Source organism: Hibiscus syriacus, unplaced genomic scaffold, assembly GCF_006381635.1.
Source record: "Hibiscus syriacus cultivar Baekdansim isolate YM2019G1 unplaced genomic scaffold, ASM638163v2 tig00110429_pilon, whole genome shotgun sequence".
In the NCBI taxonomy this organism is placed as follows: Eukaryota; Viridiplantae; Streptophyta; class Magnoliopsida; order Malvales; family Malvaceae; genus Hibiscus; species Hibiscus syriacus.
The window spans coordinates 12,170,382-12,197,646 of NW_024062733.1; the positions used below are offsets into that span (position 1 = coordinate 12,170,382).

Consider the following 27,265-nt stretch of genomic DNA (forward strand, 5'->3'; position numbering starts at 1 on the left):
TCAAAGAGTCGCCACCAATATTTGATTAGGGTGTGATTGGGCACCCAAAACTGTTTGTTATTTTAAATAAAAATTAATTTTAATTAAAACACCAAATTAAGGTCTGCGTTACCAAAATCCGAGTTCGTGAGTCGGTTACGTACGAGGAACGATTAGCACCCCCACAACGCCCTAAAATGATACCTAATCAATTAATTAATGTCTTTGCATTGAACTTGAAAAATTTGAACTTAATTTGGTTTATGATCCCATAAAACAAAGATGTGAATTCAATAATATTCAAAAGCACTCAAATAAATTAAATTAAAATTAGCAAGTCGTTTTAGAAAGATAAAGAATGTTCGATTATTTACAAATATCGAGACCGTATCTTAAAAGCTATAACAACCTTTTCTCGATAAATTTAAATAGCCGAACATTTCTTTTTCTTCCATTCCCAAATTTTAAAGTAATGGATTAATTTTTAGGTGTCACTAATGGGATACACTTTCATTTTAAAATCATTAAAAGCGGACCTCAAATGCGTTATGACAACCCACTTAAAACAATTTTAAATTAAAAGTGTATTACCCTTAATCTAATTATGTAATATGTCGAGTTATGCACATGAGGATATCATACAAATTGTGCAAAAAAGGATGTCATGCCAAAATTAATTAAACAAAATTAAAAATATCATACAACGTGACATACACAAAATTATATACATGTATTTTAACTAAAAATCATTAACCATGCATATTAACATATAATGTACAAATGTGAATAAAAAATAAAAAATAAAAACATGATATGCTAAACTACAAAATTAAAAAAAAGTATGTACTTACATATAAAAAATGACCCAATTTAAATGTACGTAAAAGTAAACATATAAAATTGGAAATAAACTAGCGACTTAAACAAAAGTGCACATGAATCTAGAGGGTCTTATATACAATTTATCCTATTCGATTTAAATTAAGATAATATGCAAAATAACATAAATAGTACATGCACATTTGAAATGAAACAAGAAAATTAATATAAGAAAATGACTGCTTTGCAAAAGAGAGCATGAAATGTGAGGGCCTAAATTCTAATTTACCCAAAACTATTAATATATGTAACCTAAGTAAACTACTAAACTAGCCTAATCTTCAAGCAGAGCCGGCCGAGCTCTTCACTTTCCATTCTTATCTCCTCACGAATGACGCTCTCTCCATTGCTCAGGTAATGAATCAAACCCCTCCTACTTTCAATTTCTCTTTTGTTACAATGAAACATGACAATGATTTCTAAATGATGAAATGCTTTTTGAATTTTTGTTTTATACTCGCTTCGCTTACTCAAAAATGGATAACCAATTGTTACATTCCCTCCTCGGTCTTAGACTCTAAAAAAAATAAGACTTCTGAACCTAAACTGAATCCCTACCACGACCACCTAACCTCAACGGCACGACCGAAAGCTCTGGGGAACCTCTCCTAACGGCGATGGCTATTCTTTTCAAAAGTAAACAACCACTCATCTTCTATTTTATTTTACTGTTCATTGTTCTAATTTTAGACCTAGTTGATTTCATAACACTAACCCCAGTCCCTATTTCCATTAATTGAACCCCAAACGACTAGAATAGAACAACCAAGACTCTATCGTCATCCACAACTAAGGTAATTTTCTAATTCCTTTCTCTGTTATTTTTTTATGCTTTGAAAGAAAAAAAACAACAAGCCACATATAAAATTGCTATGTATTTCAGAAAATAAAGAAAGTAACCTGCTTTTGAATTGCTTATATTGCTTTCGAAAGAGATAGGGAAGACCCCTGTTACACTGCTTGATCTTTGAAAATGGAAATGTTGTTTACACTGTTTATTTCCTCTTGTTCCGCTGTGTAAAAAAACAAAACTAAAAGTCTCTCTCTGGCTTTTTCTATTGTTAATATATCTCTATTGTTTCCTCTTTTTTTTCTCTCCCTTCTTCGTAACCCCCTTTTCATGTGTTAAAAACCTCCGTTATTAGTGGTTTCCAGTAGTTAAAATCCCCCTAAAAAAATTGCCCCCTTTTTCTGTGTTTCCCCTGATAGATTAAGAAAACTGAAACCCCTATTTTGTTAACTCCCAATAACTACTTTTAGTTTTTCATAGAGTATTCACGTGGGCTAGAAGCTGGATCGCCGAATTGGGCCTCTAACTGCTCTGCTTCGAGTCTGCTCTGACTTAGCCCCAGATAAATCGAGTATCTACAATAGGTAGTATGTTGAGAGGAACTCATGATTATGGAGAAGGGTGACTAAAACCCTTATTGATCGGATTAATAAAAGATTTAAGTTTGCTCTTGATTTGAATAATTTAATTACATCAAATAATAAACTTGTGTAAAGAACACTTAAAGTCGTTTGTAATTTTAAAATATATAAATTAGTCCCTATAAATGAAAATTACAAAATAAAAAGTCTTAAAATATAAATTTTCAAATATTTATAAAATTATAAGAAATTCAAAATATATACGAAATTCTAAAAAAATAGATTAAATCATAAAAAAAGTAAAAAAGATAAATTTGATACCTTGAATAAATTGTTAAATATAAAAATATTGTACCTTTCTCTTATTGTGTTTTAAAAGAGTTCTAATATATATGTTTTTGAATTAATGTATTTTCACTTTAAATTTAATTATAGTATTAATAAGATTAATTTAATATATTCTTAAAATATAATTTGAACAAGTTTATCCAATTCAATTTAAAGTAGTTTAAATTAAATTAGAATGATAAAATATATCAACTCAATTAACTCTAAAATTTTCACCTATAATACTCACCCCTAATTGTGAATACAGTAAGGGAGAATCATTATTGAGTCCATTAGATTTAAATAGAGATAAAAATTTAGTACATATACTTTAATATTTTATCTAATGCGATACATATATTTTAGGCTTAATATAAAAATAAGTGTCCAATTATGTCTCGAAAAATATTTTAGTGCCTAAAGAATTTTTTGCTAAAAATAGATATCTAATGTTTTAAACGTTATATTTTAAGGTGTCCGGACGTTAACTGCCGTTAAATATCTCTGTTAAGTGACATGTGTCACATTATGATAATTTTGATTATTTTTTTTGTAAAAAAAGAAAAGAAAAATACCCCCAAACCCTTGGTGCTCCCCCTTCCCCTTACCCCTTCCCCTGCAATAGGTCACCAGTCGACTGTTCGACGGTGATCGTCACTGCAACCACCATCGACACCGATGTTGATCCCCGATCAAACCCTCGACCTTTCATTGTAACATGCCACCGTTTGTCGTAGAGAAACATTCAAAGGTTCGTTGTTTTTAAGCCATCGTTGTCATTTTTCCTCGATTCCAGCTGGCTATGACGTTCATAAGCCACACCGCTGCCATCATTTGAACCATCGTGCTATTCCGATCAAAACCCAACCGTTCGATGATGACGACGATGGCTGGCGACCGTTTGGGTTAGGAAACTGAAATTGGGAATTAGGGATTGGATTTTGGGGGGTTTTAGATTTAGGGATTTTTTGTCACGGCAAGGACGACGATTGATCAATAGGTGTGTGGCGACGGGTGGGTCATCGTTTGACGATAACGATGGTGGCCGAAGATCGCCGACGACGGTTGGTAATGGGGTTGAAATGAGAGATTTTAGTTTATAGTGGGTTTTTTTTTTATATAATTTTAGTAAAAAAATGGATTTTTTTTTGTAAATAAATTAATTTTATTTCTTTTTTAATTAAAAATAATATTGTTTTTATTAAAAAATTAAAAAAATAGACGGTGGGTACCTAAAAGTAAAAATGAGAAAACGTTAAACACCCATTTTAAGCGAAAAAAATTTTAGACACTAAAACGTTTTTCTAGATATAGTTTGGATATTTATTTTTATATTAAACCTAAATTTTAATAAAATACTAGAATTAGAATTAAAAGAAGATTATTGTTTAATTGATGTAGCATTAGAATTAATTACACTAGTTATTGATTAGCTCACTTTTGTTGAGGTGTTGATTAGCTCCTTAAACAATAAAAATAAAATATCATTTTAAAGCGAAAGACGACTAATGTCCATTCTTCAAGGGTGTAGGGTTTGGGCATTTCAAATCACTCGTAACAAGTCAGGAGATAATGCCATTGCTTAGCTTGGGGCATTTTAAATTTCATGTTTTATCGTTAAAATGTTTAATACTTACGGGTGGATCCTCAATTTTAGACTTGAAAGGGCAAATAGATCTCACATTTATCATGTGGGTTTCTCTTTCCTCCTAATTGTTCTCGAAGGAATGGATGGATCCGCGATAATATCATCCAGGAAGATAGTGATGTGGTTAAAAAGGCTAAGGAGCTTTCGGTTGACTTCACTTTGACCAATGGAGGAGGAAGCTCCCAGGATAATCGCTCCCATGCTTCTAAAACGTATAGGTAGAGTAAACCAACAGCTGGAAGTGTCGAAAACAACGTCGATAATACATTTTTTCAGAACTTTGACGACGCAACAGAGGAAATAATTGCCCGAAGTCATAACGGAATGGTGGTTAAAGGATGTGCGCGTAGCACCAATTCAGCAAAACCAGTGGAGGTGATGACATTCACCTATGGTATTCGAATGGCCATTGAGACTGATTGAGACAAGGTGATCATTGAAGGTGATGCTATCTCCATTGTCAATGTGCTAACTAACCGGCAAGAAGATTTGTCTGTGATAGAATTGTTGCTCAACGAAGCTCATAAAGTTCTTGTTAAGCACTCTTCTTTTAAAGTTTATGTTAATAGAATGGCAAATAGAGTTGTTCGTTCTCTTACTTATTGGGTATTGTTGAGACCCAATCTTATTGGGTCATTGTTTAGAGCTCTCTTGACTTCCAGTAGCTTTTTCTCTGTCTGTTTGGAGTGGATTACTCGTTTGCCTGCGTTAACAACCGATCGATCACAAAGCAAATTATCAGAATTTATCGTGTGGAGGAAACAGTAACAAGAATAGCAACACATGCCTAGCCTACGGTTGCCTTTAGCTTCGAAAAAACCATTGCGCGTCATCTTAGTTATAATCTTTCGAACAACATTCTGATTTACTTGTCCGTCCAGCTTCTTATGAAGCTTTGCAGCTGACACATGTCATTGGAAGAGCATGGTACAAAGCCTAAAGTTACAATAATGAAGTCAGAATTTGCAAACTGAAAAGACTAATTAGGCAACCCTAGCAATATGTAAGAAATATTCCTTATGACCTCATTATTGAAAGAACCAGAAAACAGCAGAATCTTTTTCATTTAAAATTTGCAAAAACTTGAAAAGCCTCGTGCAAGTTAGATGTGAAAAAAAAAACTCATAAATATACAGAGATGAAAGGCAAAGCAAGCAAAGCAATAGAATATGTTTTACATGGAACTGAACATACAATATTCCTGTTGATAATTCCAAAAATGGAAATAGAATAGAACTTGAATACCTTCATATACAAGTGATCTTCAACCTTTGGAGACTTCTGAACAATGTGGACTTGTCCATCCATTTCTTCTTTAACCGGAAATTCACACTCGGATTTCTGGTAGGGGTATTATTTTTCACGATATCAAGGAATGTGATCTAAAGCAGGTAATGAGCATACAAATTTTAAATTTAGAAGAAATAACCTTCTGCTTGTTTATGGTGTAACTGTCTTTTCCACTGCTAGACAAAACACCTTGCTTTATGAGTTTGTTCATTATTTCTGAAATCGATCCAAAGATATTAAAGGAGTAACAGGTAAAGTTAGAAATATTATTATTATAGAAGTTTGAAAGGAGTTCAAAATCAGGACTGTAGAGTACTCCCTTTATGTTTAAACTTCAATTTCCACCAAATATTTTCATTACCTTCTGTCAAAACCTATATTTGTGCGAAATAGTAAGATTAAAATCAGAATTATTATGACAACAAAATGAAACTTCAGGATCTGGAAAGCAAACCACTCTCAACTAATTTCTAGCCCCCTATTGATTAAAAATAAATTAGGAAAACAATGTAGCGCTTTTACCACTGAGATCTCGGGGAAATTGGAGAGCACATCAGTAACTCCAACAGTGTCAAGATGAAGATTATTGATCCAATTCTTCACCCTTTCCAATTGTTGTTCATCTTCCATGGGGTCTTGAGTATCATCTGTACAGCAGGTAACAGATTAGAAGTAACGTGATCCAGGAAAAAGATCTCATAGAGAAAGAGGTAAAATAGTAGAATTAGAAAGGGAAAAAAAAACAATTAATGCCATTTTTCTGTTCTGATAACCTTAAAATGTTACCTTCATCCACCACGCTATTTTCTTCGTCTGGTCGATGCTTATATGGAAGAACAACCATTCTTGTTATTTGCAGTAAGATTTTCCCAACAAAAGCTTATAAAAACAGGATGGAAGGGGCAAATAAGTTCTTGTGAAACCATTTAATTACCTACTGGTGCCACAACAAATTCTTCATCTCGTGATTCACTAACCTGTAACCAGTAGTAAAAAAACGAAGACGCCAACTTGAATTATTTGGATAATGGGGTATCATTTGGTGTTATATAGCAGGAGCAAGCGTTAAAGGGAAAGGGTACATAGACTGAACAAAGGATGGTCTTTTTACCTCACTATCAGAATCAGAAGATTCATCTCTTTGAACAGAGTCGGCATCGAGGTTTACTTCTTCATCTTGAATGTCATCATTTTCATCCCCGCAGGGATCAAGTACACTTTTCACCTGTACAAAATTCCAGTAACAAAAACTTTGATAAATATGAGCCACAAATCTGATCGCAGCAGACAAAAAGCCTACAAAACATTACCTTGAGAGCTAACATAAAGTGATTGCTGTTGACATCTCCAACTTCCATCCTTAAAGGATTTTTGGTCCATGAATTATGAGCTTCCTCTTCCGTAGAGCCTCTAAAGAAGGGAGGCTCATAGTCCACTGGCTGTGCGTGGTTGAAATTAATGCGTTACAATAAAATACCATATTTGTTAAGGTTGAATCTAAAAAAAATCGCCAAAAAGGTTGAGTGAAAACAGGAAAATCGCAACACAGGCAAACAAGTAACAAACTGCTTGGGTTCAATATCCAGAGAAGCAAACACATGCTCAACAAACAAATACCAAATCCTCAATCATGGACAATAAGAATTTCACAATTAATTTCCCATATTTTATTAAACAATAGGGAATATTTAAATTAAATTACTCCCAAACTTAGGGTAGAGGAGAAGGCAAACCGTCACATCGTCATAGTAGAGAAGTTTCATCAATATAGTACGCTGAAACAGAAAATAAAACAAATGTTACAACTAACCATACCTTTGTACTTGAATGTAAAACAAATATTAGAAGGCTTAGTTGCTAAGATTTTACCTCTTCTGGCATCTTATCCAGAGTTCTCATCAGTTGAACCAGAGTACGGACCATTTTACAAGCAGAACTTCTGAAATTTTACATTGTCACAGAATTTTAGCATAAAAATGCCGGCTCTAAACAAAAGGGACAGAAAATTATCTTGGTTTGAATGAATCGAATTTAGATCACCTCATTTGATTGGGAGTAACTTCAGAGGTGGAGTTAGAGTTGAATGCTTTGCCTTGCTTCTTGTTTCCAGTACGATTAATATTCATAGAAACCTCTTGGGAATCAGAATTGGAATAACTAAAAGAGACTGCAAAGAGAAGGGATATTCAATTTATAAAATCAAGAATCAAATCACTAAAGCTTTGAATATGAATACAAAAACGGTGACTCGGAAAACTATACATGAGTATTCCTCAATCATCGGTCCATCCACCGATTTGCATATGCAGAACAACAGTGTTTTTAGGTACTTTTTCTGTAATGCATCATACACACCTGGGAAGAAGCAACAAATTATCAAATAATCAGAGCCAACGGTTAAGAACAAATGAAAACAACTTGCCTTTCTCCATCCAGTCAATCAGTCTACGAGACGTTGCATCCAATGGCAATAGCTTCTTGATCTTCATCTCTATTTATAGTTGTCACAATTTTCAAAGAAATCGGTCAAACAGATTTTGGAAGAAGATATTTGAGAAAGTCCTGGAGGAAGAAGAAGCTAACCTAAAGCAGGAACGGATTTATCGTTGAAATAATTTTCTGGAAATAGACCTCTGATATAGCTAATATTGAAAATAGCAATACGAAGCAAGTTCCTCGTCTGTTCGGAGAAAAAACAATAAAAAAAGATGAGATCAACTTAAAAATCTTTAACCAACGCTTCTAGCTCTAATTACTTGACAATAAAGGTAAAAAACTGTGATCCGTTTAGCAGCAAAATTCACGAGAGAAAAAAAATACAGAGCAGATTCTCTGGCGAAGTGGCGACGAAATATAGGAAATCAATACTTATAAAACATTAACAGCAGGCTTTAATATGCAGCTCGAGTCATAAATTACTGAAAATTTGAATTAGAATGGCCATGCATTGTCTTCTACGAACAAAATTTTAATCGAAGCTCCAAATCAAAATCAAAATGTCCACATCTGAAGTGTATTCGGTGCATATAAAGCTTTTAGGAATCCAAGTTCCTTATAGGTTAAATCTCAAAGAAAAACAACGAGCAAGGAGATTTTGGTCTCTGCGTATACCATACTTGAGATTTATCAACGCACTGAAAATTTGAAGATGAAAAGCAGGAACTATAACCAGAACAAACAAGCATAAACAAAGCAAAGGATAGCCGGGAATGGAACCTGCGCAACAACCGGACACGATAAATCAGTAAAAATTAAAACGAGAATGGAGCAGAGAGAATATGAAGAAAACGTGAAATCATGAAGATTGACCGGAAATGAATTGATCCAAAGCAATTTCAGAGCTCACCATTGCTGGAGAATTTTTTAGAAGACTGAGAATTCAAATGGCAGAAAGAGAAAATTGTAGAGAAAAAACCAGAGTGTTTGGCTTGGAATTTTGTATCACCGTAAGTGATGGCGGGAGTGAAATGAGCTTGGAGAATTGGGGAGTCCCAATTTATAGAATGTCGGACTCGGTGTATGGAATTTAACCACGGTTAAATTATACATGCAAACGTTGTGTTGAAGTGTGGCGAGGGATAAAATTGTTATTTTACATGAAAACATGCCGCGTTTTGATCATCACAAGATATGTAATGTCAGTGGGATGGATTTTGTTTTGTGTGACAGCCACATTTCGTATCTAATTAGATTGATTTTGTAAGTGACGGTATGAGGATGAAGATAAAAGTTAAATCGTTAAACATTTGATTAAATTAAAAACTTTAACAAGATTAATTTGATTTGATGAGTTATTTGGTTAATACTATGAAATTGATGTTATAACTGAAAAACGTTTCAGATTCTTTATGGATTTTTTATATTATATAATTTTGATATTTTTCATCAATTTTATAAATATTAAGAAAACCTTTTTTCCCCCAATTATTTTCAATGAATTCTTAGAGAAACTATGTTAATTTTCGAAATCAATAGACTCGTTGCATTTCCACCGATTTGTCAAAATCATATTGAGTTTGAGATATTTGAATTGTAAAAATTTACTTTAATTTGGATTTAAAAAAAAACTAATAATTTATTCATATCTATTTGAAAAATTAAATAACTTTGCCTTTCTGAAAAATTGCATGCCTATTTCCTAGTTACTGCAACGCACCACTTTGATCAACCAAGTGTTCATTGGAACATAATTTAAGTAAATAATTTTTAATATATATAAAATAAGAATTTCAGTAAGTGTATATATACAAAGTAATAGCGTACATATAGTTTTACTATACATCTGATATATCCAAGAAGAATATAAAATATTTAAAGAAATAAGATAATAAAATAGTAAGGGAGGCGAAGGAACTATTGAAGAACGACGCATGCTTAAACTGCCTGATCAACAAGGCAATGCCAAATATTGAAGCACCGATTGCTTATTATCGCTGTATCTGTTAAATGACTAAATCCATAACAATGTCCAACCAAGATGGTCACCCTAATCAGATTATAATAACAGGGGAAAACAAAATGTGGGAACAATCCACTTGCCCCAATTTACTACATCTCACTAGCTCAATCTTTAACCTTCTAACAAAATATAACCAGAGTGGTTACCTTGAAGCAAACGCCTTTATCGTGAAGGAGGTGGCGGAACGTGGGATTTCGCCATTCCCACCCATGCAACGATTCCAACAGCAAGTATTACCCATCCAAATATGTCGTACTTCAAATCACTGCTCTTCTTCTTCTTGGCAGCCTGCAAATATACAGATAAATCAGAAAAAATCTTCTATGACCTTAGAGCAAAGTGATGGACGCTGTTTATTAAAGTTTCTTCGGGCTCTGAAGTCCAAACTACAAGAATGAAGAACCAATGCACAAATATTTTATTCTGTTCATTAATTGAAAAACAGTTACCAAAAAAATAACAGCGATTATGTATTTGCGGTTAACAAGCCAATCAATCTTTCGAACTTGTCTGAAAAAAACTAGGAGTGATAAGAACACTTTCTTTCCTTATCAATTACAGCTCCTTGAGCTAGAATTCATACCTATCAAGCAGGACTATTTTATTACCTATACCTCACAAAAACATTGAGGGTTCGGTCATGGCTCATGGATCAGTCAGAAATGCAGAACATGTACAATTTCTAAACGATTTAGATGCCGATGTGGAAATATTTATTTGAGTCCATCCATGGTAGGTGAACGGGGTTAATGATTTGAAACCGACAATAGCAGAATCAAGGCTTACATATAATTATATGAATTAATCATTCACATCTAATAATACATAATGAACTTAAGCATACAACATAGTAACTGCTAATTTAGATGGTGCGGTAAGAAAGGATAATGCAAGCAAGCACTTCCACGGCTAAGATAAGTATTGGAACCACAATAGAAGGTTTGGAAGTCAACGAAGAACATGATTAAAAAGAAACTCACAGTTGAAGTTGAAGAAGCCGAAGATGCCCCACCCATAGTCTGTTGGCTACCTGCAGCCTTTTGGAAATCCATATGTAGCTCCGGAGCCTAAGAAGACAAACAAATTCCAAGCTTTATTAGAAAGTTTAGAGGATATAAAAGATATCACCCTTATTAAAACCTAGGCAATTCAGCAGGATACCCACTCCTCAGCCCACACTCCTTTAGATACTCTTTCTTCTCTTTCCCAAGAAAATAAAAATATCTATTTGAAACAAAAGGAGAACAAAGAAACTCAAAACTAGCTTCGCCTAGGTAAAACAAAAGGAAAACATCGATCCCACTAACCTGCTATAGTAATCAAATATCTGATTATATAATTAAGCTCAAGCCATAACTTTATCATTGATGAAGTTCATTTCAAATAATTATCAAATCAAACAATGCAGCTAAAATGCTAAAAACATCAATATTAGTTAAATATATATGAAACTGTGAGGTTTCATTCACATAAAAGCCTAAACCATTTAGTTGTATAACAAAGAAAAGCAAGTTTACCTTAGCTGCAACTTCCAAAGACTTCTGATAAAGCTCATTGCCCGGATCCTACAACCCCATAAAATCCCCCAAATTAGCTTACAAAAACCCTCAGATTTGGGGTTTTCAAAACGCTAAAGAGGCATTCATGTAAAGTCCCTCCGATACTTTTCGAAGCAATAACAAAAAAAAAACGAAAGAGGAAAACAAAGAAGTTACCGCATCAACTGCTTTTTGGAAAAACTGAGCTGCCTTATCAAAAGAAACTTTTGCCTCATCAGAATCGGTAGTCATGAATGCAGTAGTGGAGAGCGCGTTTCCCATGCACCATAAGGTTTCGTGCTTGGATGGATTTATCCCCAACGCCTCATCCAACTTCGAAATTGCATCTAAAATGATCAATATTAATAGCATTGGCAAAAATAATACTAAAAGGGGAGAAATATAACATAGGAAAAAATTCAAGAGAAAGATAGAATACCATTTATCATTTTCTTTGCATCTGCAACAGTCTGAAACTGAGCTAATTCAAGTAAAGCCCCTCCCCATTTGGTTAAATTCTGCAACCAAATTTTAACATATCACAAAGAAATTCAAAGCAATTTTTTTTTGATAAAAAAGACACAAATCTGATCCCATAGAACATTGCGAATAAAAGAACCAATACTCCATTGCCATCGAGATTGATTTACAAAGGAGAGCTATTGCAAACAAAGAAACGAAAAAATTTGTTTTTTTAAAGAAAAGGAAAAGAAACAAGCAATGAAAAAGGAAGGAACCTCGGCGTCAAGAGGGTCCTTGCCGTAGGTGACTTCAGCGGTTGTTCGAGTGTGTTCAGCGACTAACAGGCGATCGAAATCATCTTGAGAAAACTCCATTTCCGTGGTTGTTTTCTTCTTTTAGTTTCAAAAACCGATGAGCGTGGCCGCTAGGGTTTTATGTATGATATTCGAGAAGTGTGAAGAGCTCATATGATATTACTTATGAGCAATGCGAAGTCGGACAACGAGACCGTGTTGGCCTCCAATACTTGCGCTCCTTTTGCCTTACTTTTCCACCCTATTATGTTTTACTACTTCCACGTCGCGGACTGCGAAAGTCTCCCTTTCAGCCTTATTTGTATTTCTTTTTAAAGAATTTGTTTTACCTTTTAACTTAAAATGATAAATTTAAGAACCAAGTTATCATTGATGATACATTATGAGATAATTATAAATAAACATATATTTAAAAATTAATTATTGATATGTAAGGATTAGGGATAAAAGCAAGGGTAAACTACATAAATAACCACCTAATTATGGAGTTTGATCTCGAAATGATCATTATTTTTAATTTTGTGTCAATATGACCACTGAACTATTTAAATAGTTTCAATATATCCACCTGCCATTAACATTTAACAGAAGTGTTTACGTGGCAGTTAATAAAATTGGTATAATTAGGGCGCGAGTCCTTGTAAAGTTATATATTCGCGACGTTGGCACCTTTCTTTGTCGTCCACTTTGGTCACTACTTGTATATTATTTGTTTCCTTCGATTTTCATTTAATGTAATTTGATTATGATTCTGTTTTTAATTTTTCTAATGCCTTAATTTAAACATTAACTTTAAAATCTTTTTTCATAGTCATGTATTAAATTTATATATTAAATCTCTTAGATTTTAGAATTAATCGTTGAGTCATTTCTCACACTTGTTACCAATATAATATATACATTATATAAATTGTTTAAGTTTATAAAACTTGTTCAGGTTTAGACAGAAAGATAAAACAAAAATAACTTAATTGCATTTGAAGTCAAGATTAGTTTATAACCAAGCAAAGCCTTAACCGATAGGCTAAATCTAATATTTATGAATCAATTAAAATATTTTTCTATATATTATATATTATAGTTAATTGTAGAAGTAAAAATAGACATGTGTACTTAAATCTAGGAAATTTTGATAATATGATAAACACTTAAATTGCTAAAAAAATAATATATTATTAATAATTAATTTAAGATTTTAATATTTTCAAATTAAATTTATTTATTAATGATTATATATATTAAATTATATTTAAAATTAAATTGAAAAATATAACATACCTTAACTCACGAGCACAATTTAAAATCAAAAGATAAAATTATAATTTGAATCTTAAATATTTTTTCTTATGATTATAATTTAAATATATTAAACTATTTTTTATGATTTCATATATATGTATATATATATATAATTAAAAAATAAATATGAAAACAATAAATTTAGTTTAAAATATTAAAATCTTAAATCAATTATAAATCAACTATTAGATTTATTTTAGTGATTTAAGTATCATCATATTCTCAATTGACCTAGATGTAAGTTTTCACTTATCTGTTTTTTATCAATATATATATATATATATAATACTAAAATGATTCCTAAATATTATATTTAGCTTATTGGTTAAGGCTTGCTTGGTTACTATAATTCATTTTGGGTTCAAATCCAGCTAAATTATTTAAAAAAAATGCCTAAACTTGAACATGTTATATAACATATGTATTATCACAATAACAAGTGTTGGAATTAGCTTAGTGGTTAAGACATGTGCAAGTAACCCTTGGGTATCAAAACTCATCTTCATTTATTTTAACTTTCAATTCAAAATGTGTCATGTGTCTCATTCTGATTGTATTGAATATTTATTAAATTAAAATTAAAAAAAACTCTAATCAGATTGTAACATGCGTCACAATTTGATTGGATAAATAAATTTATAGAATTAAATTGAAATTAGGACATAAATAAAAAATTATGAATTAAAGTTAATATTGGTGATCAAATTAATTAATTATAAAATCTAGGGGATTTAAACTATAAATTTAGTACATGACTAGAATAAAATATTTTAAAGTTAATACTCAAATTAAAGCATTAGACAAAAATAAGGATCAAATTGCATTAAAAGAAAATCCAATGAAACAAACCATATACAAATAATGACCATAATTGAAGAAAACAAAGAGGGTTCCAGCGCCGTGAATAAGCAACTTGACAAGGATCCGCGCCCTAACTATAACAATTTTGTTAACTGTCATGTAAACACTTTTGTTAAATGTTAACGAAATGTTGATATATTGAAATCATTTAAATAGTTCAGTGATCATATTGACACAAATTTAAAAATTGTGGTCATTAAGATATCAAGCCCATAGTTGGGTGGTCATTTATATAGTTTACCCTAAAAACAAACATATTAGATGGATTTTTTAATAGTTTAAGGTGAATATAATATATTATCTGTTTATAAGTTTTTTTAACCTATTGAACTTAAAACTTCTAAGGAAAATAAATGTTCGTTTGGTTTTAGAAAATATAGGCTATTTTCCTTTTCATTTTATTGGAAAATAGAAAACGTTAACGAAAACGTGTTTGATTGTAAAATTAGAAAATGATTTCTAAAAAATAAAAACAAAAAATAAGTGGAAATATGAAAACATATATTTTCAGTATTTTCATTAAAATTGTTTTAAATTCTTGAAAATAAGGAAACATGATAGTTTAAATCATTATAACAATAATTTTTTAATTTAACGATATTTGAAACCCTCAAACTTTTATAGAAAAATAATATGATCCTTAAACTTTTTTTACACTCAATGTAGTCCTTAAATTTTTTTTTAATAATTTAAATTTGTAGTATTTATATATTTAATGTATTGAATATCTTAATAATTGTTTATATTTTATACTTTTATTCTAAATAATTTGTATTTTTTAAATTAAATAAGTCCTCGAACTTTTTAATAATCAATTAAGTTCATCTATCATATCATCGTCCATCGAGTACTACCACAACAATATCGTGAAATGTTACATCAAAATTGTAGATTGACATGTAAGTGGATAAATTATCATGTAAGTGTTGTAACTGTAAACGTTTGATTCCTCTATTTAAAAGGTTAGGTTATTTTTTTTAAGTTTAAAGATCATATTTGGTGCAAAAAAATTCAGGGATTACACTAATCATTTTTTCTCAAAAGTTTGAGCGTCTCAATTACCGCTAAACATATTTTTTATGTTAATGACACTTTTTTGTGCTATTGTTTATAACAAAATTTTATGTATCTTTCTAAATTTAATTGATGTCCAATATTCATTAACATTATATTTTTTATTATAAACTAAAATAAATTTTATGTTATGAATTTTTTTTATCAATTTTTTTGTTTTATATTTACATAATTCACATGTTAAATTTATGTAATAAATTTTATAAATAATAATTGTTTAATTTAATTATTTAATAGCTACTTGTTTATTTTTATTTTAAATAATCTAGTTTAGATGTTATACTAATTTCATGTTACTTTTATAGTATAACAATGTTTTTACAATAAACTTGTTGCTTTATGATAGAATTCACTTATCTAACTATTTTTTCATTGATTGGACCCCATCATATTGATAATATCATAAAAACGATTAAATTGATGAAAATTTTAATATGAATAATTAAATTTATTGAATTACTTTGAATCATGATGAAATTAATAGAATGTACAAGTTCTTAAGGGTGTTTAAATGGTTAATTCGGCCACCAATCGACCAAATTTTCATTAATTGAATTAACTTTTTTTTTTGTTTAGACGTTAACCGAAGCCGAACTTATTTTTGAAAATATTAATCGGACCGAATAAAGTTCATCTATTTCAGTCGGTTAACCGAATTTATTGATTTTTTAAATAAAATTGTAATTAAATTAATTTGAATATAATAGAAATATTTTTAATTTGGGTTAAAATTTAATTAGGTATTAATAATTTAAAGTGTCTAGAGTGGTTAAAAAATAATTGTTTCTAAATTCTTAATGAGTTTTAGCTTAAAATAAGTATTTAATATATATAATATATTCAATATTTAATAATTTCGGTAAATTCGGTTAATCAAAGATTTTGATCCAAATTAAGCTTTAATCGAATATTAATAAAAATATTAACCATTCCCCGACCAAAATAATTCAGTGATAGACCGAATTAACCGAATTAATTCAGTTCGATGGTTAATTCAGTTAAAACGAAAAAATGAACACCCTTGCAAGTTCTTGCTACGATACTTTAATTAAATGACTCGTTTAATTTTTTTTAAATAACTTATTTTACCGAACACATAATTGTACCTATAAAATATTTTATTATAATGTTTAGCTTTTAGATTGTATTTTTTTATTTAATTTATTTAATGTTTATTCTTATTAAATTATATTGTATTTAGATTATGATTTGTATGATGGAGGTTGTGTTTATTTTTATTTGAATTTAAATTTGAATAGTTATTTGAGTGTATTGAGTTTGGCTTTTTGGATTTCGTTTAGCCGAAATAAATCGAAAAGCATTTAAATTACGGTACTTATTTCATTTGGCGCGAAAATAGCAGGAGATATGGCGGGTTATTATAATCGTCAAAGGATAGAAGTTTTTTTTTTTTTGAGAAAATAACTTTAGTGATCAAAAATCTTAGATAATATACGATTTTGATTTTTTTTTTTTGGATTTACGAAAATGACTAACAAAATCGCAATGCGATCTCTAATTCGCATTGCGATATCCAATATCGCAAATTCGCGTTGCATTTCGCGTTGCGATTTTTCATTTCGCGTTGCGATAGTTGAAAATCGCGTTGCGATAGTCTACAGTTGTTGTTACGATAGTCTACAGTTGTCGTTGCGATTTTTCAAATTCGTTGCGAAATGAAAAATCGCAACGCGAAATGGAAAATCACTACGTGATTTTCAACTAACGCGATTTTCAACTATCGCAACGTGAAATGAAAAATCGCAACGCGAATTGAAAAATCGCAACGCGAAATGAAAAATCAAAACGCGAAATGCAACGCGAATTTGCGATAGTCGAGATCGCAATATGAATTAAAGATCGCATTGCGATTTTGTTGGTCATTTTCGTAAATCCAAAAAAAATTAATCAAAATCGTATATTATCTAAGATTTTTAGTCACTGAAGTTATTTTCTCAAAAAAAAATTTATTCTTATTTCTTTATATACCCATAAAGAAGAACAACAAAGTTCCCTCCAATTAAAAATCCTAAACCATCCTTAATTACGTTCCTTTGCGCTTCCAATTCTTTACAGTACGTCTCATCAATGACAGAAAATGAAGCCGTCGATCCGATCCGACCCGAATTTCCTACCGGAAGGGTAAAAAAAATCATGAAACTTGACAAAGACATCAAGGTAAACCCGGAGGCCTCATTCCTCATTTCCTGTTCCACCAATCTTTTCCTCCAATTCCTCGCCGAAAGATCAGCAGAAGTCGCCGCCGAGAAGAAGAAAAAGACGGTAAAGATTGATCACCTCAGAACTGCCGTCAAAAGACATAGACCAACGATCGATTTCCTTCTCGACTCACTTCCAGTTCCAGCCGAATCTATCCAGTCCGTTGCTAACTCATTGAGTGATCGAGATCTTTCCCGGCCCGTTGCTGATAAACCCGCCCCGCCCTGGCTGGAACTCGCCGCATAGACCACTTCTTTCGCAAGCCAGAAAATGAAGCTCCGATTCAGATAAACGATACGTAGAATTTCCTTTTATATTTAGAAAAATCTATATTAAATGATAGTTTGCTTTTGACAAATTTGATTGTACTCGGATTTGATCGGGTTTTAAATTATTGAGTTTCTTATTTAGGAAAGGAAAATTGAAAACTCTAGCTATTTGATTATCACGCTACGAAATAGAAAGAAAACGAAATAACTTTCATTTTTTTAAATTGCAATGACAATTGTTAACCCAAGAGTTCGAAACAAAGGACTCCATATAACTACATAGCAACTTCTTCTGACAAACTGAATTTATTTTCTGCAAACATATCATTTTCTTCTTCTAATCTTCAATGAGATTTTCCAGTTACTAGTGCATTATATCAGAATGGTTATGTTTTTCATAATTTCAAGGTGACAAGGGCCCGGAAAATGTCGATACCACTGAAGCTGTTTCATCTCTTAGTGGAGAGTTCAAATTGGGTCGAGGGTATATCCTTTTCCCTTGCTCTTTCTTTCCTTCTTTTATGAAGGACGTATCGCGGCTCACTGAGCTTTTGCTGTTTGATCCTAGCTGATGGATACCCAAGGAAAGCCTCCTGTTTAAAGGGGTTGCATTGCCAAAACCTCCATTTAAGCTCTTGTTTGAAAGGCGCCTATTACTGGTTGTTGGTCTAGATGTAATGAAGTTTTCTTGCTCAACGACTACCTGGCTTTGAACCTTCTTCATCTGCTCAGACATATTCCAGCATATGAGAGAGGTCTGGTTAAACAGGTCATTATGAATGTTGAATTTTACTTTTTTGTTGAACGTGGAATTATACTGACCCGTTGCCTTTGCTTTACTTCTTCTCTTTCTTGCCGAGACAGGTTATACTCTTCCAACATTGCCAGAAGAGGTACCTAGATGTACATAGATGTCATTCCCTAACAGCAGTTTGATTGATAAAACATGCTTGAGATATAATATGAAAAAAAAACATATTTCCAATTTAGTACATGTAGAGTTTTTAAAGCCAGCGATCCAAGTAATCAGTTCAAGATCTGAGTGTTGCACTTGCATGTCTTGATGCATTCCATAATGATATTCCATTTTAACATTAATTTTGTTTGTTAACTTATGATCTATTTGGTAATTTTCCTTTGGTGGGTATCTGATTAATGTTATGTAATCATGACCTATATGGCAAAAGCACGTGGAAGTTCAGGAATAAGTAATCAGGAGTAATGTTAAATCTGAAACCCAGAACATAAAATTGAATCACATATTCTGCGATTAGTTGTTAATTTTTTCCCTGTTGTGCTGGATTTAGATTGATGTTTTCCCGTTTTATTATATGCACATTATTGTTAAAACTATAACAGGCAACTATGTTTTGTCAATATGTAATCAGAGGAATATATGATTTTACCCCATCATACAAGAAAACGTTCCTTCTTTCTTCTTCCCAACTCTTGGTTTTTGTTACGAGTGAATCCACCAGTGCTGCATGAAACCATTTTTTGAGAATTTATATCTCCAAAAATATATACATACATTCATGCACACAATAAGATATTAAGTTCATGTGTGACGCTTGAGAAACATGCTTCAAGGTAGAATGCTGAAACATTCACACAATCTAATTGATCATGCAACTTTTGTAACTGTCTTGTTCAGGCTAGTTAATGAAATCAGTGTAACATTTGTATATGCTTATGTAACTTTTGAAAAATTTTCTGGTTTGAGTCAATTCCATGAGGGAATCGTCTCTAATAAGACAGTTTTTTTTTATACCTGGGATTTTGTTGACTATTACCCTAGCCTTTTCTGCACGTCTCAAATTCCTATGAGCTCCCCTGCTGACCGAATATCTATTCTCATCCTGAAAATAGTTATGAAATAGGAAACATGAAAAAAATTCAGCTAGAGAGATAACCAACTAGTCGTGCAGAAAATTGTTGTAAGATCATTAACCATGCTATATTCTTCCAGCCAGTGTTCCTCATCACGAGCTAGTATCCACTTCTCCACCTTCTCCATTATGGATTTTCTGCTAGAGGCCTCTTCCTTTGCTCTTGATATCTGTTCATCTATGCTCATGAGGAGCTCGACATGGTCAATCTCCCCTTTTGTACATTAGATGGTTACGCCCTGGCTGCTTTAGATATAAACAGGAAGAAAATACAAATTGATAATAGATGTTTTTTTGTTCAATCACACCTGTGTTTATCAGGTTTAGTATATTTTCCGTCTCTGATCTTGCAGGAATCTCCATGTGTGATTTATTGCAAATATCTTCAAGCTCATTCTGTTTCTTGAGAAATAGCTCTTTCATTTTGCTTGCTTTTAGTTGATCCAATCTCTTGACTTCGGCTTCAGCCTTGAAACATTTAAAAGAAACTTTTATGTTTATAGTTGCTTTGATAGATCAGGGTGATGACGATCTAATAAACGAACCTGTTGGATTATATCCAGTGTAAGGCTTCCAGGATCAGATACTTCTTCTGATGAGACTGATATTAGACCAATAACATGGGAAAACAAGTAGCGATCTCCGTAGGAAGTATCTATTAGGCTCCACAAGTTTTTCAGTGCTTTACCCAATTGGTGAAGCTGCAAAGTTGACGAAAATTCAGCTAAAGATTGTCATGAAAAAATTTACCATGTGTCAGAGTGAAGAATCTTCTTATGTCGTTCATGGCCAAAGTTGAGAACTCAAAAATTGAATGTCTTCTCTTTTCACCTTTTACTATGATTTAACAATTAAGAACTAAATGCTTTTTTGCTACAGGCCAACAGCAAAGGGCCAGCTCCCCTTAAAAGATCTGTTCAGAAGAATAATGGCACAGCATTTTACCTTCTCAAGTCGCTTTTGTTTTTCTTCGTGCAGAGACTCCACTGTGTTATTGAGTTTGGCCAAAATACTATCACTTATGTTTTTTGAAATCCCACACAACTCATTCAAGCTCGGGTGAACTTTTGTAATAATCATGGAAGATTCCATCCCCAATGTTGCAGACAAATTGTGAACAGCAGCTATATATTTTTCAACTTGCTGGAGTCTGTTGTTCTTCAGAAGAAAGATACAGGAGAGAAAAGTATATGATGTTTAATTAGGATAATTCGTCTATAAAACTTCCTTGATAGAAAATTTGAGATTATGTACCTTCTCATTGTGGAGTCTTTGTAGCTCATTTTGATATTCCTCGAGTTTCTTCAAAGAAAGATCATTCTCATTCACTATAACATTTGTTATCGAGTCATCATACTCCGACCGACCAGCAATTTCGGCCGAGATTTTCTGGATTTGCCCTTGTACAGCTTGGAACTGGTTTACTCTCTCTTCTTTCCTCAACCGCATATCCCCCAATGCTGGAGTAATGGAATCAAGTTGTTGCTTTATTGTTCCTGACATTTTCTCTGGCTGCAGTGACAATAAGTACTAGGAGGTCATAAAACCGAGCAATCAACATTTACATTTACTTTCATTGTGTTGCTTCTTGACTGGATCAAGCCCCTTGTTTTTATCCGATTCGACCAATGATAGGTAAAGTTGTTGTCAATTGTTTCGTTTATGAAATTTTCTTTTCTAATAAAATCTAGATTGATTGGTAAGGTACCCGTCCGGGAAGGGATCGTTCACCAAGGGACAAAAGAAGGTGGGTGAATTCAGCTTCAGATTCAGCCAGTTCCTGATGCAGGCGAGCTCTTGACATATTTGCACGGTCAACTTTTCTCCGGTAGACCTCTAGACATTCTTGTTCTAATTCTAGTAAAACCTTCTCTCTTTCCAACTGATCTTCTCCAACTTCATTCCATATCATCTATTGCATCACACAACACAAAGTATGATCTGATTACAACCACAGCTTATGTAAAAATATCAAAACATGGAAAAAAATGAAAAATCTCTTGCCTGCAACTCTTGAAGTAAATACCCGCATGAAGTTTCTAACAATGCAGAGCTTCTCGTTCCAGGAGGTGCTTGGAGCGATCCCATCCTATCTTTCGGTTCCGGCTTCTGCTCAGAGACTTGAAACCACTAGAAACCGGCGCTTTGGTTTGGACACTCAAACTAAAACAAAGTGGAACCTGTTGGTTTGAGAAAGAATAACCAGGGGGGTGGTGAGCTTTTTGCTTAAAACACAAGGCTGACAGAGTTAGGTGCTAGTGAAGCTTTGGGTTCAAGAGTCATCCATTTTCATGGATTTTCCAGGTTCGACCTTTCCACCTCCTCATTATTTTTGAATTTAAATATGAAAAGAATAGACAAAATGACTCTCTCCATCTTGTTTACTTTAGGTATGTATTATTAATCAGGCATTACATTGCATGCATCATATTCACATTCATTTTAGGTATATTTTTTCAGATTAGATTTAACAGTAACTTGATCCCTAAGGAATACGTGTACTGACGGAACAGGGCTACAGTCCATTATTAAAATGTCTGAATCATTAGAAAAGAATGCTACCGATACATTGGCTAGGCGATTCTGAACCATCTGATCCAGTGGTTCAATCTATGGTTCAATCTTGAGTTACTGATATTTCCTCTAGAATGGTTAAGCTTACCTAATTTTGAAGGGTCAAAGACAATACTCCAAAAATGCAATAATTTTGAGATTCCTTCCATAACTAATGATTAGGGACAAAACAAATATAATATTGATTGAGGATTTGGGAATAGTTAGATTATCATTTTCATCCCAACACATTCCACCACCCTCACCTTTCTAGCAAAGATTGAATAGGAAATTAAGGTGTCTCTTCCTTATCATTAGCCTATACGGTTAAACTATCATTATCTGCTCTATTGATTAATTGATTCGGATCAAATACTATAGACTTATCACGGAGATGATTTTGTCAGTGTACTTTATTCAATTACAACATTAGGATTCGAACTTCTAATTTTATTTAAAAATTTTAATACCTTATCCTAGACCATTTGATTATTAACATTTTAGCTTAGTTTTCTCCCATAATGAGATTTTCAACCATAGTCCTTTTCATATCATCGCTAATAAATCCAGTTGTTGGTTCTTACCAAATTTTGAATTTATTGGAATAATGCATGCATTTTATTTATTTTAAATGAAGTATTAAATAAATATCAATAAATTAATGGTTTTGAAAAAAATAATCGTATTAATTTTGGAAGGAACCTAACAACGCAAACAGCGTTCTCACTCACCTAACCTTATTATACAAATTTGAACTCTTTATTAAAATATATCTCTGACGAAGCGTATAAATTTTATGGAAAAATTAATCAAATCCTTGTGAGGTTTGATAAGAAAATCATATTTATCAAATTACAAATCTAAAAATAATTACGATAAAAAATAAAATAATCCCTTAAGATTTATTTATTAAATAACATCAAAATAAAAAGGGAAAACTTCCCTTTAATTACTTATTATTCTATTTATTTTAACTATCTATAACGTTTAATTCCTTAAAATTTAAAGTTTTTATATAAGAAAATGATAAAATCATGTTTTGCCCCTCTAAATGATGAAATTTGAGTTAATCCTTTTAAAATATAAAAAAATTGATGATAAAATTATATTTTAACCCATTGAAAATTTTATAATTTTCTTCTGATCTCTAATTTTTTCTATATTCACTTTTATTTATTTTTTCAATTATATGTATATTAACTTGAGTTCATTTCTTTTACTTTTATATTTTAACCAATTTAATTTTGCGTTTTAAAAAATGATTTCATTTTAAGGTTAACATATAGTTGGTTTGAGAATTTAAAAATAAATTTTTATTATTTTGTAATTCAAATGAAAGAAAATAAAAAAAAGTTATATGGATAAGTAATAAAAGAGTAGAATGATTTTTTTATTTGAAATTACTTAATAAATATATCTCAACGGGTTTATGTTATTTTCTTCTTCTTCTTCTTTTTGAATGAAACAGAGCTAATGAAATACAGTTATGAATATCTTAAGAAAGGAGGGTCATGCACATCCCTATGGAGGATTGAATCAAGGCCATCTGGTAGTGAACATAGACTGTAATTGATTTTTAAAAGAATAATTTATATAAATGAATTACTTGAAAATTATTTTTCAAAAAATGAATTACATGAAAATTATTTTATGTACAATGAAGTATCTAGAATTATTTTACGTAAAATTAATTATATTTTTTGGGAAATAGTTTTCACTTAATGGTATTTCAATTCGATAGGTAATCAAATTAATCATTTGAACACTCTTTAATTATTAGTATTTTATTAACATAATCTTGAATTATTATATTAATATTAAATTACAAATTAATATTACTCATTATTAATAATTTAATAGTATTATATTTATAAAAATAATATATAATATCATATATTATTATAATATATCTAAGTACATATTAATATAAAATTAAAAATATAATATTATTAAAATTATATTATATGTATAAAAAATATTTTAATAATTAACATTTTATATTAAAAAGATATTAAAATATTAATTTAATATTAAATAAATAAAATAATATTTTTTGAGTTCTTATACTCTAAAGTGAAAAGTCAAGAAAATATTTTACAAAAATAAGATAGTAAAACAATTTACAGAAAATACAAAGGAACTAAGAAAATGAATTACATTGAAGAAATCAATTAAAATTATCAATCACTGAAAAATGTTTTCCGTAAAACTTTTTACAACTATCAAACATCGGAAAACATTTTTCAAAAAATATTTTTTAGCTATCAAGCATAGAAAAATAAGAAAAACATTTTTCAGAAAATAATTTTAATTATCAAACACACCCTAAATATAACTGACATATAACTAACGAGCCATCATTCCAAGAGGTGATTTTTAAACATGAGAGTAAGTGGGTATTTCTCTACCCTAATTTCAGTGTTTATTTTATCTTTGAATTTCATTGTAATATTTAAAGTATTATATATAAAATTCAATAGATTAATAATTCATATTCTACCAACAAATGTTGACTGCAATAATAAGATATACAATATTTTTAAAGACAATATTTCAAACCAAATTTTAGAGATAATATTATTAGAAGAAATAAGAAAATATTCAAATATGATCATAAGACTACATAAAATTACCTTACGATTGATTTAAATATATTTAGATTGCTAAAAACATAATTTTATCTTATTGGTGTGCCGTTCATTTTTTTTTTCGTCTCCGTTGATTGGTGACGGACCAACTTAAATATTAATTGTTGACCGTCGATATTTTTTATTTTATTTTTCTCTTTTATATCATATCTTTATTTTTCTTTTTTCTTTTTAATAAGTATGCCTTTGTTTCACGTTTTCATCTGTCTTTGTTGCACGTTTTTATCTGCCTTTATGGTACGTTTTCTTATGCTTTTTGGTATATTTTTTTGGTTCTTTGGCTTTTTTTATTTATATTTTTTCTAACGCTTGATTTGATATCGTCACGATTGATCAAGATGACGTTTACCTGATATCTTGTGATATTCTCTACTTTGGACACTCAGATTATATTTGAATATCCAATTTGCGTTTGTAGATAGCTTTTCAAGTCGCTCTAGTTTGATTTGCGATTTGTTTTTGGTTTGTTTGTCGATGCGATCAGATATTTATCTATCTTTGTTTGAGTTTGTTGATTAGATTTAATTTTTCCTTGTATAATCCTTATGTGATCTTAATTTACTAGTTTTGTTTCAATGATTCTATGAAATTTCCCTAATTATGTGCTTAATTTATGATTGTGATTTGTAATTTTTTTATTGTAATTTGAGATATTTCTTATTTTAAATAAAATTAGTTGTTTCTATATAAAAAAATATCATAGACTAAATTTTAAAAAATTAATTCATATTATATATATATATATTAAAGAATTATTATTTTTTAACAATCTAGAGTGATTATAAGATAATATTTATTTATAATTTTTTAGTTTTTGATAATGTACGTACACATTGCAGACATAACTACATAAAATTTAGAGCAATACAATATTAAAAAGAGAAAATAACTTCAGTGACAAAAAATGCCTTATAACATACGATTTTAACCAACTTTTTTTGGATTTGTCAAAATGACCAACTAAATCGCAATGCGATCGATAATTCGCAACGCGATCTTCGGTATCGCAAATCAGTTTTCAGATTAGCAACGCGATTCTGACTATCGCATTGCAATTTTCCTAATTTACAATGCGAATACGTAAATCGCAATGCGAATTTGGAAAATCGCAATGCGAATTTGGAAAATCGCAATGCGAATATCTATTCTGTAATTCATATAACCCTAAAGAAGAAGAATAAATCCCCAAAGAAAAGTCCCCGAAGAAAATACCACGGGAGTATAACTGGAATATGCCAGAATTACTTCAGATACCAGAAGAAGAGTTGGTAAAGATAGCAGTTGATTGTTACACAAAAATTATTCGTATTAAGAAAGATGATTGTTTTGATACAAAGGAAGACTTGAAGATAGCTTTGTATACGAAATGTGTGGAAGATGACTATCAACTAAAAGTTAACAAATCAAGCAAAGATCGTTTCGAAACAAGGTGTATGATTGACAAAAACTGTACGTGGCGTATGATTGCAAAGAGGATAAAAGATTGCGAAATGTTTCAAGTTAGGACTTTTATTGATAAACATATATATTCAAGAACCCAAGTTTTTCCTTACCATAGACAGGTAAACAAAAAGGTGTTTGGTGGTTTTTTGGCTGAGTTAATGTTTTTGAATGGCAGGGTATATCGGGGACATGAAATTATGACTGACATGAATGCTCGGTTCAAGATTAGTATCTCATATTCTCAAGTTTGGAGAGCCAAATGTTATGCCTTGGAATTGTTGAGGGGGTCGCCAGAAGCATCGTTTATCCAACTGCCGGCTTATTGTCACAATTTAAAGCTGAAAAATCCTGGGTCGGTAATTTATATCAAAACAGATAGAGATAGACGCTTTGAGTTGTTTTTTATCGCCATTGGTGCTGCGGTTAGTAAATCAATATAATTTTGTTGACTCATTTTTGTTAGTTACATGCATTTCACATTTAAATGATTATATTTCTTGTGTATATGATTTTGTAGATTCGTTCGTTTATTACTTGCATGCGTCCAGTTATTATAGTTGACGGAGTACATTTAAAAGGTCGATACCTTGGAGTAAACTTATTAGCAGTAGCCATGGATGCTAACAATGGGATATTGCCAATAACTTACAGGGTTGGCAAATCTGAAATCTCTGATTCATGGATATAGTTTATGGGGCATCTTAGGGATTGCATAGGTCCTATTAGCAATCTGACAATCATA

The 27,265-nt window shown here is 31.2% G+C and overlaps 4 protein-coding genes across 4 annotated transcripts; 1 reads left to right on the forward strand and 3 right to left on the reverse strand.

The window, feature by feature from the left end:
* Positions 1–4,803: 4,803 nt before the first annotated feature.
* Positions 4,804–7,983, reverse strand: LOC120125060 (meiosis-specific protein ASY1-like). Its single transcript, XM_039143563.1, is given in 16 exon segments — positions 4,804–4,907; positions 4,992–5,116; positions 5,118–5,140; positions 5,450–5,545; positions 5,634–5,710; positions 5,856–5,868; positions 6,017–6,141; positions 6,281–6,322; positions 6,429–6,471; positions 6,606–6,719; positions 6,805–6,933; positions 7,228–7,269; positions 7,364–7,433; positions 7,535–7,661; positions 7,757–7,849; positions 7,917–7,983. Coding segments are annotated over 16 exon segments (1,290 nt in total).
* Positions 7,984–9,943: 1,960 nt separating this feature from the next.
* Positions 9,944–12,466, reverse strand: LOC120125156 (mitochondrial import receptor subunit TOM20-like). The gene is made up of 6 exons (XM_039143653.1): positions 12,229–12,466; positions 11,931–12,009; positions 11,669–11,838; positions 11,471–11,518; positions 10,934–11,020; positions 9,944–10,241 (listed from the first exon to the last, which is right to left on the reverse strand). Exons 1-6 carry the CDS (start codon positions 12,325–12,327, stop codon positions 10,116–10,118), a joined length of 609 nt encoding a protein of 202 aa, XP_038999584.1. The 5' UTR covers positions 12,328–12,466; the 3' UTR covers positions 9,944–10,115.
* Positions 12,467–17,493: 5,027 nt separating this feature from the next.
* Positions 17,494–18,144, forward strand: LOC120125159 (NCT transcriptional regulatory complex subunit A-like). The gene has a single exon (XM_039143655.1). It carries the CDS (start codon positions 17,590–17,592, stop codon positions 17,965–17,967), a length of 378 nt encoding a protein of 125 aa, XP_038999586.1. The 5' UTR covers positions 17,494–17,589; the 3' UTR covers positions 17,968–18,144.
* A 174-nt stretch (positions 18,145–18,318) lies between these two features.
* On the reverse strand, positions 18,319–22,031 carry LOC120125077 (65-kDa microtubule-associated protein 8-like). The gene is made up of 11 exons (XM_039143573.1): positions 21,884–22,031; positions 21,588–21,791; positions 21,134–21,391; positions 20,825–21,037; positions 20,425–20,580; positions 20,188–20,347; positions 19,942–20,093; positions 19,762–19,849; positions 19,397–19,470; positions 18,813–18,887; positions 18,319–18,717 (listed from the first exon to the last, which is right to left on the reverse strand). The coding sequence occupies exons 1-11, from the start codon at positions 21,965–21,967 to the stop codon at positions 18,394–18,396; spliced, it is 1,788 nt and encodes a 595-aa protein (XP_038999504.1). The 5' UTR covers positions 21,968–22,031; the 3' UTR covers positions 18,319–18,393.
* Positions 22,032–27,265: the final 5,234 nt, after the last annotated feature.